The 13,574-nt window shown below is 36.2% G+C and overlaps 1 protein-coding gene, 1 long non-coding RNA gene and 1 pseudogene across 2 annotated transcripts in view; 2 read left to right on the top strand and 1 right to left on the bottom strand.

Moving 5' to 3' along the window:
• Nucleotides 1–4,833: 4,833 nt before the first annotated feature.
• On the top strand, nt 4,834–6,717 carry LOC125201408. The gene is made up of 3 exons (XR_007172908.1): nt 4,834–5,032; nt 5,648–5,716; nt 6,439–6,717. It is a non-coding gene; the product is annotated as an uncharacterized LOC125201408 (long non-coding RNA).
• Nucleotides 6,718–7,156: 439 nt separating this feature from the next.
• On the top strand, nt 7,157–8,752 carry LOC125198320 (annotated as a pseudogene).
• Nucleotides 8,753–8,881: 129 nt separating this feature from the next.
• The window catches only part of LOC125198310 (ACT domain-containing protein ACR6-like), a 7,116-nt gene continuing 2,423 nt past the window's right edge, over nt 8,882–13,574 (bottom strand). Inside the window, exons 6-13 of the mRNA XM_048096687.1 lie at nt 12,426–12,447; nt 12,065–12,355; nt 11,582–11,627; nt 11,326–11,440; nt 11,136–11,203; nt 9,735–10,346; nt 9,510–9,614; nt 8,882–9,439 (exon numbers count right to left, since the gene is read on the bottom strand). Of these exons, the coding sequence (XP_047952644.1) occupies nt 9,122–9,439; nt 9,510–9,614; nt 9,735–10,346; nt 11,136–11,203; nt 11,326–11,440; nt 11,582–11,627; nt 12,065–12,355; nt 12,426–12,447 (1,577 nt within the window). The 3' untranslated portion in view covers nt 8,882–9,121. The remainder of the gene's footprint in view (nt 9,440–9,509; nt 9,615–9,734; nt 10,347–11,135; nt 11,204–11,325; nt 11,441–11,581; nt 11,628–12,064; nt 12,356–12,425; nt 12,448–13,574) is intronic.

Here is a 13,574-nt window from a genome sequence, read left to right as displayed (position 1 = left end):
TCTCCATCTCGAGCATTTTCTCTGGCATGCATCCTGGTCAGTATTGCACCCTTCTAGCGCCCTTTTTTTCTTGCGTCACCTGAATCGTCTCCTACTGACTTGGATCCTTTAATCCTGCACACTTGAGCAACTGTTTTGCAGATAATACATGCATTTCACGACATACTGACCAGTAACCAAGGCTTAGAATACGACTTATCACCCATTCATTAGATGAATGCTTGGATTCGTTAATGGAGATTAGACTCCCACTACTGATCATAACCCTTTGCTCGTCTCCTTATGGTGTAAACCATTGAGACTTGCTAGTCTTTCTATGTTGCACTTCTATAAGTATTCTGAATCTCTTGAAAAATCAAATGATTCTAACTCATAGTGCATCAAATAGACTTTCTCAACTCTCAAGCTATTTAACGATATGTTAAAATCTTGATAGTCTAGATCAGTTCGAACAATTTCTAAGTATTTTCTTGGCCTTATGGCTAAGAGCCATAAATACTTTATCATTCAATGATTAAGAAGTTGATGTGTTGTTAAATACTCAACCTTGTCACACTTATATTATTTTAATACTATGATGCCTTAAGCATCAACCATAAAACAATAGTTGAGCATTAATAGCTCCCACTGCAACAAAAACCTAACTGGATCAAGATCTCTTACTTAGAAGTTGCATTTTCATGTAAGTCATTGTCCTTCTATAAAATAGGTCAATCCAACTCACAAAGCATCTTTTCTCGCTTTAAACAAACTTCGATGACAATCCAGGCTCTCCCATTTCCATATCTAGTCTTTTGTTCAAATGAACTAGGACTTAAGAAAAATGCAGCCTTTATGAATTCGTCATCTATCATGTTACTTTCCTCTAACAGTAACATAACGACTATTATTCTGAAGATTTTCTACTTTTCAGTTAAACCTTCTTATAGTCATTTCTTGTTACTTTAGGCGATGACTTGTGTCAGAAATTATTTGAGTGATCAAAAGATCCTCAAAACATTCTGTCACTCTAGGATATTCCAATCGAATCATCTTGACAGATTCTATTGATATCCATCTTTCATCGTCATTAACCAAGACTTGTCGAGCTACTTAAAGGAAAATAGCTTGACCTTATTCCTCAAAGAGCTTGTCAAGTACATGCATAATGCATTCTCGAACATTCTTCGTGGAATTATGTCGAGGAAATGGAGGACATGAATCATTGAGTATAAACTCCAAGCTTTCAGCGATGAGAATTTTATCCATTTTCGTTTCCGGTCTACATAATTTAGGCATTCGAGTTTTCTTTCTTTAAGGATCGCAGACAAATATTGAATGACATAATGAAGATTTGGCAAAGAAACTTATTATCACATACTCATGCTCAATACATAATCACAAATAACCACAAAACAATTATATATCTTACAACAACAAAATTAATAAATTGTATCCTCCTTTGGAGGTTAATACGCATTAAAATTTTGACAATTTTACTGGTCACAACACCGCTTCCTCCTTTGGAGGTTGATACACCTAATGCTGCCTAAGCACGACCATCAGATTTAGCATTACAGAATTTTATTTCTACAACACACTCTCATAACAATGTTCATGTGCTGACAACAAAACCAAGCTATCTCATAAATTTTGATTGAACCCTGAAACTCGCAGTTCCTTAGGATTATTGTCCCCACTCTGCAGGTGGCAATAATATTGGGAACCACTTTCTAGTTCATTCTATTTATTATGTGAGAAGTCCGCCCTTATGAACTTGTTGTTTTCGTAGGATTATTGTCCCTACTCTGTAGGTGGCGATAATATTAGAAAATCAGCTTCACAAAATTTGGCAGTCCAACCGATGGAGACCGTATACAACGCACTTGTTGTAATCATCACTTAGATATTTTTATATGGTTTTTGCATAATTATCACATAAGCAGATAAAGCAGATAATCCACTTAAAATAGATAAACACTCCATCTAGGATTTAACTTGGAGTAAATCCATATAAATCCATAGAATCAAATAATATTATATTATAATTATTTAAATCTATCCAAGATTTATCTACGAACAAATCCATATAAATCTATTAGATAAGAATAAAATATTATATTATCACTATCCAAATCCATCAATAATTTATCTATAAATAAATTCATATAAACTCATAGGATAAGAATAAAATAAAATAAGGATAAAACTAAATTAATCCATGATTTAATACAAAATCAAATCTCGTATAATATACAAAATCCACAAAAGATATATTCAAATCTTATTTCCAAATAATTTTTCAATTATTTCCAAAATTAATCCCAAGAGTTAGGAAACCCTAATTTAATTTTGGGAAAACGAAGTCACGGACGATGCGCCACGACGTCACGCATAGGGAAACCCTAATCTTGCGGTCGTACTCCCACAAATGCAACCCCTGCCCCAACCCACAGGACGACGAGCGCTTTGCAATGGACAACGCTATCGGCTTATCGCCCCGAGCCGGATCACCCGCTGCCCCGTCTTTCCACCGGGTTGTGATGTGGGATGCCGTCGCGCGCGCGCGCCGCACCCACCGCTCCGCGTGCCGCGCAACGTTTGCCCCCCGTTGCGCCGCCGTATCGTGCAGCTGGGGTCCTTTGCCGCAGCCGGATCACGTCAAGGGTCTTGCAGTCGCAGGGTCTCGAATAGCCACCAAAAGCCACCGCCCAAGTCAATTAAAATCTCATTCCGTGCGTAGCTTCCCAAAGGGATATAAAATTGAATCTCATAGAATTTTGGGAATAAACAAACAATTTCTGTGTAATGATTACTTATGAATGAATTGATTAATCTAAACACATATTCATGCATAAAACATCCCAAAAACACGCAGCAGAAGTCGCGGTTTTTCTTTTCTTCGTCCATACGTTATGTTCATCCATGCGAAAATTAACGACCACGCAACGAAGAAAAAAATTCATTCAAGCAATTCACATAATATGAAATTAATCACATAATCGAGCCAAAATTGGCTCATACCAATTGGGCCGGGTGAGCCCCTGCCGGAAGACTTGCCAAAAAAAATAAATGAGATAAGGATCTATTTGATCGATTAGCGATTGATCAAATCACATGTTAAACAAAATTGCATGCTAGAAAGCAAATAATTACTCAAAGAAAGTAAATCCCAAAACATGAATTCTACTTTAGAGTTACCGATTTGATTCTCCAAAAAATCGCGATTGCCGCGCCTTCTCCACGATGATCTTCAATACTAGACCAAGATCTTTCTCCGGTTCCCGAACCGTATCTCGACATCGGGGCATCTTATCAAAATACTAGGACTCGAATAAAGAAGAGAAAAATCCTTCTCCAATTAGAGAGAAATTCGAACTCCTCTAGATGAGGGGGACCAAAAATTTTGAGTAATAATAATGAATTATTTATGTCTCCTTTATTCTCCTATTTATATTAAGTTCCTTTTGGGCCCGACAGGATCTATGGAAGGTTTTGGATATGGGCTCCCCCAATTAGCTTTTTATTAATTAAATTGAACCCACAATTTAAAACAAGCTTATATTGGAATATTACGAGAATCACTACATAAGTAATATTGAACTCTCCCTATCCAAATCCGAAATTACGAGTAATCCGGGTTTCCACTTTGTTTATTATTTATTTCCGCGCTTAAGATATAAATGTCCGTTAATTAATTAATGTCTGCTATGGACTTAATTAATTAATATCTTATTAATTCCAAGAGTGGACTTAGCAAGAAACATTTATTTATTATTCATAGAGTAATAAAACTCCAATCGCGTTTTCCGAATAATAAAACCTTATTCGAGCTCCTCTTGAGGACATTATCAAACGAGACTCACCTCGTGCACGATTCAACATAATAGCAATCCTAGCACCGCTAGATATTAATCACCACTACCCATATATCAGGATTATTGGATTGAAAAACCCGCACCATTTGATAAGTCAAAGTAGTGCATAATCAATACCGTATGCTCAATACTAACATATGTAGATTAAGAAATAATATTTTATCAAGACCTTGTCTTTCAGTAGATAAGAAAAGACATGTCTTGTCGTAGATCCGTTTAGTGCTATACCACACCAATGTCATCTTATTTCGAAGGCTTAGAAATATGCGGATCGACATTGCAACCTTTCACGATAGTAGTCTAAGCCTATCTAGGTTGTGAAATTCTTCTTTTTCTTTTACAAAGCATTGCATAGATCGACCTTATTACCTTAAAGTGGACGATGCCCACAACCGGTCTACTAAGCAAAGACTTAGACTTTGTTTACTTCTTATGCATTTAAATGTTTATAAAACATCTTATAAATGCACAAGCAAACACAATGTAATAATATCGATTCTATTCGTCGAAGCTACTCGAATAATACTGATTCGGGTTAAAAGTGGATTATAGAGTTTTACGTATACAAGCAAGATTCTATTCGAGCGAAACTTGATCGAAACATGCTTTTCGTATACCAAACCTAACAGAATCTGACTCGAGTTTAACATAATAATAAATAAATAAATAATAATAGTTTCAATACTTTGAATGTCTAAATAAATTAAATTATGTGTTTAAATTAGAAAAAAAAAAGTTACTGTGTTGTTTAGCATAAAATTATATGGAGTACTAAATACGAAGTGTGTAGATAGGTTTTATTTGTAGGTGAAATTTTTGGTGAGGTATGCTTATTAGAAATAGAGGAAGAATAAATAAAATTTTATATATAAAAAAAAGGGGATAAGACAAATAATAAAAGAAGAATTTGGAAAGGTGAAAGATTTTTTATCTCTACTCCCTTTAGAATGGACGTGAATCATCTCTCCATTCCATTCTACATTTTCTTCACTCCCACTGTTAAAGAGGATCGAAGGCTGCTCCTTCGGGAAATTGAGCAAACTCCCTCATCTCCCTCTTTGTCTTAACATCTCTCTACTCACACACACACAACGTCATCTCTCTTCTATGCATTGTTGTCGCAGTCGGCTTTCCGGCAGCTTCCGTCGCCGGTTTCCGACATGTCTTCCCTTTGAGTAAGCAAGTCCCTCACATTTCAAATTTGTTCAATTTCTGCTTCATTTTAAAGCTAAGGTTCATAAGTTGGTTCTCCCAATTTGGATTTTAAGTAAATTTAGGTTCAAATTTAATTCTTTGATTGTTTTATAGTTTTTACTAAGTTCTTCTTGAGAAGTGAATGGAATATCATTGTTAAGCATGGTATTTGTGTTTGAATGTAGGGACAATATGAAATCTTCATTAATATTGAAACCTTGCTCTGCTAAATTTGTTTTCCTTGAGAAACTACTTTTCTTATAAGACAAATCAAAACTTTGAGAAGTATGTATTTTTAGTATAACACATTTTTGGTACTATTTATAGTTAATTGTAGAGAAGACGATTTTTATGTATTCTTGTTGGAAGATATTCACAATAAGATAGTATTGCATATTTGGGATTTCATTCTTAATGTTGGGACAATGTTGATGGATAAAAGAGAGTTTTTTATCTTATGTTAAGCTCGTGGTTATTTAGAACAAGGATAAAATGATTTTCATAGTATATGCATTAGCGACTAAAAGTGACTATAAGAGAGTTTCTTTTATCTTACATTATTTTAGCGTTGGCATTGATCGATTACATATTGCAAGGTGATATTGACACGAGCAAAGAGAAGGTGGAAGAACAAAGTGATCCAGGAAAGCAATATGGATTTCGAGGTAGTGTATTATATAGTAATTTTTTTATATAACTGGATTAAGTTTATGTGATTGGGTAAGGAATATTTTGGTGATTTAATATGTGAATTGTATATGTGTGTATGACATGAGATGTGATGATATTGAAGGAGTTAACTCGTATATGTATGATATGGAAGGATCGTCGGATATCTCGATTATCTCTGCATCCTAAATGGGTGGCTTGTTATCACTCGATCTGTGCACTAAAATGGGTGGTTTGATCTGTCCTTCTGGTTTACTGCACCTAAAATGGGTGGTTTGATCTGTCTGCATCTAAGTGGATGGTTTGATCTGATGATCGTCTATGTTATCTGTTATCGTAACCGATCTGATATATTCACCCTCATGGGTGGTCTAATTATCTGCCATTCTGTATCCTGGTCTCACATTAAGCATTTGAGGTTGTATAATATTTTTAAAATATTTAGTGCTTGATTTATTAAGCTGAGTGATTGGTTATTATTAGCTTTGTGGATCTGATAAATTCAACGAAATATGAAAGATGAGGATCTAAATTTGATGATTTAGTTGTTTACTTCCAATATCAAGAAATGTATATGGATGTGATGATGTTAGCTTTGGAATGAGTTCTTGTTTTAAAAAAATAGGGAATGTATAGGTTTCATAACATCTACTTAATTTTGGAAATTAGACTCTACAATTGCAGTTGTGGAAGCTCACCCCTTCTTTTCATCTTGCAGACTAGGTGAACCAGGCTAGCTCTTTCGTTTTATAGCTGCACAAGCTGGGTCACTAGTCACTAGCCAAAGTTTTGCATTTTGGGTAATCCTTTTGGGGCTTGCTAAATGTGGCACATTTTGGAAGTGTAATGAACTGTAGACGTTAACATAACTTCCTAATCTTTTGCTAAACTTGTATATTTTGCGAATAGTACAGGTTGTGTGTATGTAAAAATGTATATAATGATTTTTGGAAACAGATTGATGATTTAAGACTAGATGTCATATAATGTTTTTCTTTTTGGGTTAAGTGAAATGATATGTCTAAGAACTTTTTATCTTTTTAAAATTTTGAGATCTGTACAGAAATGTGGCATTACTTGTTTAATTATTTAATTAATTGGGTAAGGGTGTTACAAAATATATATATTTTTTCTCAATTTTAATAAATATTCCATCCGTTTGCAAATATAAGTCTCATTTTTCATATCGGTCCGTTCGCGAATTTGAGTCCTGGTTCATTTTTACTATAAATGACAATAGGTCTCACAATCTACTCACATTTCATTTAAAAGTAATACTCCCTCCGTCCCCAAAGAATATAAACTTTGGGTTCGGCACGAGTTTTAATGCAAAATTGGTAAAGTAAGAGAGATATAGAGAGAAAAAGTAAATAAAGTATTATTTGTAGATAATGGATCCCACCTCATTAGAGAAAGAAGAGTTCCAAAATTAGAAAATGCATATTCTTTATATCTCTCTCATTATTGTACTCTCTCTTTATATCTCTTACATTAACTTTTACCACATCAATTTCTTAACTCACGTGCCCAAAAGAAATGCATCAACTACTTTTGGGACGGAGGAAGTATTTAACTTCAATTATTTTAGATAGATATTCAATTTTTTTAAAATCATTTGCACTTTCTCTCTGAATACGAAAAAATATGTTTTCTCAATTTTAATAAGTACTCCATCCTTTTGCGAATAGAAGTCTCATTTTCCATATCAGTTCGCGAATTGGAGTCCCGTTTCATTTTTACTTTCAGGCTCCAAAGAAGGGCGCTAAGCTTCCGGTCGCCGCCAAGAAGAAGGTTGAGAAAGTGGTCAACCCACTCTTCGAAAAGAGGCCGAAGCAGTTCGGGATCGGCGGCGCCCTCCCGCCGTAGTTTATCGTGTGCTTTACTGTATTAGACTGACAGTGTATATTGATTTTATGCTTGAATTAGCAACTAGCCTGTTCAAGATGATACTCAAATACAGACCTGAGGATAGAGCTCAGAAGAAGGATAGGCTTTTGAAGAGAGCTCAGGCTGAAGCTGAGGGCAAAACCCCCGAGACTAAGAAGCCAATTGTGGTGAAATATGGTTTGAACCATGTGACTTACCTAATTGAGCAGGTTTTAATTCCACCCTCATCCCATTTGCTGTGTTCAACTGACTTCTGCTGTTGTGTTTTATCGTTGATTTTATGTGTTCTTTCTTTACAGAACAAGGCCCAGTTGGTTGTGATTGCCCATGATGTTGATCCTATTGAGCTTGGTTGTGTGGCTCCCTGCCTTGTGCAGAAAGATGGAGATCCCATACTGCATTGTCAAGGGCAAGGCTCGTTTGGGAAGTGTAAGTTGCACCTCATCTGTTTAATTTGGATTTCATCTGCATTGCTTTTAGCCTGATATGATACTGATCTTCATTAGTTTTAGCCTGATATGATACTGATCTTCATTGCTTTTAGCCTGATATGATAATGTTTTGTTCTGCACAGATTGTCCACAAGAAAACTGCCTCAGTTCTGTGCTTGACCTCAGTAAAGAATGAGGACAAGATGGAATTCAGCAAAATCCTTGAGGCCATCAAGGTATTTAGACCAATATCATTATGGTCTTTCAGTTTGGATGTTTAGTGACAGATCTAATTCTTCTAATGTGCTGTTGTTACAGGCCAACTTCAACGACAAATACGATGAAACCCGGAAGAAGTGGGGAGGTGGTGTCATGGGATCAAAGTCACAGGCCAAGACCAAGGCTAAGGAGAGGGTTCTTGCCAAGGAGGCTGCCCAGAGGATGACTTAAGCAGTTTTTGCGTCTTTGTTTACCAATTAGTTAATAGTGTCAAATCTAAGATATCCTACTTTGCCATTGTTAACATCCGACATGAATTTTGTTTTTTGTTTCTATGCAAATTTTTTGCTTCTGTCTGAATGGATACATGTTTTAATTCCCAAGTGTTTGTTGCATTATTTGTTTACTTTCCACCTATTGTAATTTCATATTCTCCTGGAACTGGTGCTGTGATAGATTTCAGTAGATATTTGTTGGCGCAGGAAGTTTGTTCAATGCCCTTGTCGTTGTTTTTTTGCCTTTACATCCATATAAATTTTCATCTTTATTGAGGTTTTACAATTTAGCAGATGTTGAGCAATGTAAATTGTGAGTAGAAAAACGTGTATTTTGCAGACATCGAAATCACCACATTGTACACAAGCATTTTCATTAACATTATATGCTTATACTGTTCGACATATATTTTGTTTCTATATACTGTACAAGAGTTTAGCTTCCTCGGTAGAGAGTATATATATTCATGTACATGGCCACACCACCCTCTTTAACCTATTAACAGTATGGGGTGGTTTCTCCTACTGAGGAACATTGCCATTAAGCCATGCATCTATATACACTATTTTTACTTTCCACATTCCTCCTTCAACCGGAAAAGGTTCGAGATCTGAAGAAGCTTCCTAACAGGAAGCTAATTGTGCTACCCTGTTGTGGTTTTGGGGAAGACTTTATGTCCCATTTGACATGCAAAACGCCTCCACCAATCTGTTCACAGATGGAGTCCACGGTCTTTGGGTCTACGGGGCTGCCAGTCACATCCGTGACATAGAATGTATCCCTAGCTTTCCCGCCCCTAGTTGAGATCTCTGCTCTTTTGACGCACAGGCCATTTTCCCTAAATATCCTGGTGATGTCGGAGAGAAGTCCAACTCTGTCTTCCGCGCATAGTTCTAACTCTAGACCCTGAAAATGCACTCAATTATCGAATCTGTTTACTCATAGGACACAGCTTTGTGTAGCTAGAAATCTGTACCTCAGTGCCTCGCCTTTCAATGGCTGCTTCCAAACATTGCATCACACGGTCTCGTTCAGCTTCTGAACTAATAGGTACCCCATCCACGTGCCGGATATAGTATTCCTATATTCACCAAGAATTGACTTTTAGTTTCAGCATGTTGCTCTGAGCAACCACTCAGTTCATCTATGAAGAAAGCATAAATCACATTTACAAGAAATTGCAGTCACTGATTAAATGTACCTGATATGCTTCCATTCTTCCTGTGTGGACTACCCCGTGAAAGACGACATACTGCATGTCAGTCAGAGTACAGATAATATCAAACAACAACTTGGGTCGATCTTTTGATCTCATCGTGATGACTGTATAATCTTTTTCTGCACAATCTGTTACAATTACATGAGGTCTGGTGGTCTTGGCATGGACTTTTCCACCAACCAGTTTGTCAGCCTTTTCATAGTCTCGATCAGCAAACATAATCTGATGTAACCTTCTTTGCCTGTGGGTAGCACCAGGTGGTGGAAGTGTCATTCTTGCGGAATTTAAATCACTATTTCCCTTGAGAACGTTGCACAAGAGCTCCTTTATTGCTGCAATGCGCTTTGGATCTTCAATTGCAAAACCCGTGGTATGATCAGTGACAAGAACCACAGCTGCAGCTCTCTCATTGTGCGTCCATATCTCAGCATTCACCACATTGCACTCAAGATCAGTAAGGACAGCACAGACTTCAGATAATAAACCAGGCCTGTCTCTTCCTGTTAGCTCAATGCATGTATACTCTTCCGAAGGTACTAATCCAACCAGTTCTTTCAAAGAAGGTTCAACCAAATCGTCATTGCTTTCGAGTCTCTGCAGATAGTTAAGTGGAAATGAGAAATAGGAAATAAATGAGGATAGAAAGCCCATCGAACGAAATACAATATGCAGTCTTCCTTATGCAATTTGGCATAATCTGCATGTGCTCACAAAAAAATAAAACATCCAGAAAAGTTCTTAAGGAGGTGTTTGGTTTGCCTTTTAGGAGGATTAAATGCATCGATACAATCAATTTCTATCATTTGGTTTGCCTTTTACCATTTCTGCCAGGCCCGCATTAAAAGCTCAGGCCCGTCTAATTAAAGGCCATTCCTTTAGTTATGCTAACTACCCAAAGTTGGCATGTTTCAAAACAAGAGTTGGTTGTTTAAAAGAGGAAACTTGAATTACCTAAAAGCCAAACCAAACACCTGAATTGAACTCCATAAATGATAATGGTCAAACCGAACATTTGTTATGTAACATGAATGCCATGAAAATGGAAACATTAACACGAGTCATTCCTTTTCTAATGAAACCAAAAAAGCCTAACCAAACACCTCCTAATTCTATATCCAATTAGATTAACGCATGTTCCTCAAATGTATTTCATGTGCTTAGACATAGCCCGGCATTCTTTTTTCTTCATACAAAGAATGATGAGATAGATCTAATTTATCCCAGTGGATGCAGAAAATGTAAAATGCTTTAACATTTCTATGATCTAATTGCAACCAATGCATGTCCAACATAATAAAAAGTTCAAGCATGTTGTTTGAAGAAATGATATACTGCAAAGTGGTTCACGTTTCAGTCATTAAAAAGAAAAAGGGAGATTTATACCTCTTGGATGTAGCTGATGATCTCTTGATCTCTAATTTTGTTCCCCTTGCGGTCAATCACGTTGAACACTGTATGATATTGGGTTAGATATATTGTTGACAAGAAGAAATATTAGAAACTTAAGTTAAGTATTACTTCATCACCCATATTCCCCCTCCCCAACTCCCCAAAATCAGTGTATGAAGCTTACCATCCATGAACCATCCTCCATCAGATGAAATGTATGCTTTCTTAATCACAAGATCCAAATCTGTCAGAATTTGGACCACCTGAAGGAGGATTCCATGCTTATTGACACTGTCAACCTAGACAAATTAAAACCATCTCCCAATAAGATTCTTGAGAAGAGATTAATATAATGAAAACAAACATTATCCTGGTATGGAAGTAAAACTCAAAAGCTTAAAAATACTCTAAATTTCTACGGGACAAGGGACGAAGCATGCCTGTATTATAGTTGCATCCTCACAAGCATCATTATCTATCACAACCCTGCAATAAAAATAATAACTAAGTCCTCATACATATATGAATTTCTCTAAAATAACAGCAAGCCGAAAAAAAAATAACTCAACAACATAAATATTTTGACACAATATTGAACTCAATATGTATGTGTGTGATGCGAGCATCTTAACACTATTACTAGATACCTAGCCCTAAATTTCTCAGTGAAAACCTAACTACTAACGGAACACGATTCATCTAGTTTAATCAATCTCTTCACCGCAATTGAAAATCATCTAAATTTACCAACAGCAAAAATCAAAACACATCAGTTGCAACGCGAAAAAAAAAACAGAAAATACGAATAATTCACAGGAAATTATAAAAAAATCCAGCATACAATCGGATACAATCAAAGTAGAAAAGCCCTAGCAATATTACAAAAGAGCGAAATCAAAAAATATAAATGAAATAGAGCAAACCTGGGCGGATTGATCCTACGGAGAAGCTTGGCAAACTCGTCATCCATTTGTTCAAATGTGTGGAGCATTATGTTCGTTGAGAAAAGGAAGATAATTGAAGTGGAGAAAAGTAGGGAGGGAAAATGCGAGTGCGAGTGCGCATGCGCTGTAAAACAGAGTCTTCTCCAATATCTGTGGAAGGAAGAATATTTGCAGAAAAATGAAGAGAGAGAGAAAGTAGGGAGTGAGATTTGGTTGAGTAGGCGTAGGCGACCCTTCACTCGCTTCAAAGAGTAGTAACGTGCCTTCTTCCTAATTCATTTTCTAATTAATTATGTCAAATAAAACATTTAAAATCAGCTAAAAATAGATATGCTCTTACTTTCTACTATGTGTGAATTTATCTTCGGAGAATTAAGCATAGAATCAAACTTTTGTGAAGAATATGTGATAGTCGAGGCGTGGCCACTTAATTCTTCTAGTAATCATGAGGTTAAAGGATTATCGACGTGCTTCACCGTTTTTTAAGTATTGTTACATTCGAATTAACAACATCAACGTGTTTTATTTTATGAAAATAGTGTTGTGTGGAGTGTGATAATAATAGATGTATCAAGGTCAACGTGAATAGTCTCTATAATTTTATTTATAAATTATAAGGTTATACTACTATACATGGTGCTAAAAAAGCATCATTTTCTATTCATACCAGTGCTAGCTCAAGACTTTTATCGCTTACAACTACAAATAAATGAATTATTTTGCCATTAGATCATATAGTGATTATTTAGTAAATAAAATTTAAGTAAATTTGTATGAGGTCGTTCCCAAATTGGGGACCGTTTGCCAGCAGGTGCGGCGGTCCCAACACCCCAAGAGGCAACTGCAAGTGTGGCTGTCGGAATTTTCTTCTATGGAGTATTGTCGACGGCACACGTGGCATTATCCATTTACCAAGAGATTAGTTTTCGGTAGAAACATTAATTCATTATTGACTAGTATTTCAATAATAAAATGAAAAATATTAGGGGACACCATCAAAAAGGATGACGTGGCAAGTGATTAGCGCACGTGGCTTTGAGTGTATGGAGTGTGTCACTTTTGGCGGCAAAGGTGTGAATCAGCGGCTGCTTTTGCGGCCCACTTCCATTTCAAATGAATAAAATAATTCTCTATTTTTCCCACCGCTTTATTTCGGTCGATTTTACACTTATTTTTTATTTATGATGTTTTTTTGGGGTAAAATATCTCACATCAATTCCAATGCACAACAAATGTGTACTGACCATGTAAAACTCAAAAGTAATGAATGACCGTGTAAAATAATTTAACATGAAGGATGATCGTGTGACATGACCAATAATACTTTTAATTTAAATTTTGTTTTGTTTTGCTTTGTTTTGACCACGGTATCACCGAATAATGCCTTTGACGAAATCGGACTAATCGATCGGATTTGCAGATTAAGACCGAAAATCTCCTAGCGGTTGACGGAGTTTGAACCTGTGATCTCAAGGTCACTACAGCTTCG

Source organism: Salvia hispanica, chromosome 1, assembly GCF_023119035.1.
Source record: "Salvia hispanica cultivar TCC Black 2014 chromosome 1, UniMelb_Shisp_WGS_1.0, whole genome shotgun sequence".
NCBI classification, from domain to species: domain Eukaryota; kingdom Viridiplantae; phylum Streptophyta; class Magnoliopsida; order Lamiales; family Lamiaceae; genus Salvia; species Salvia hispanica.
Note: the sequence above shows the minus strand (reverse complement) of the source record. Positions and strands in the feature narration are given on the sequence as shown.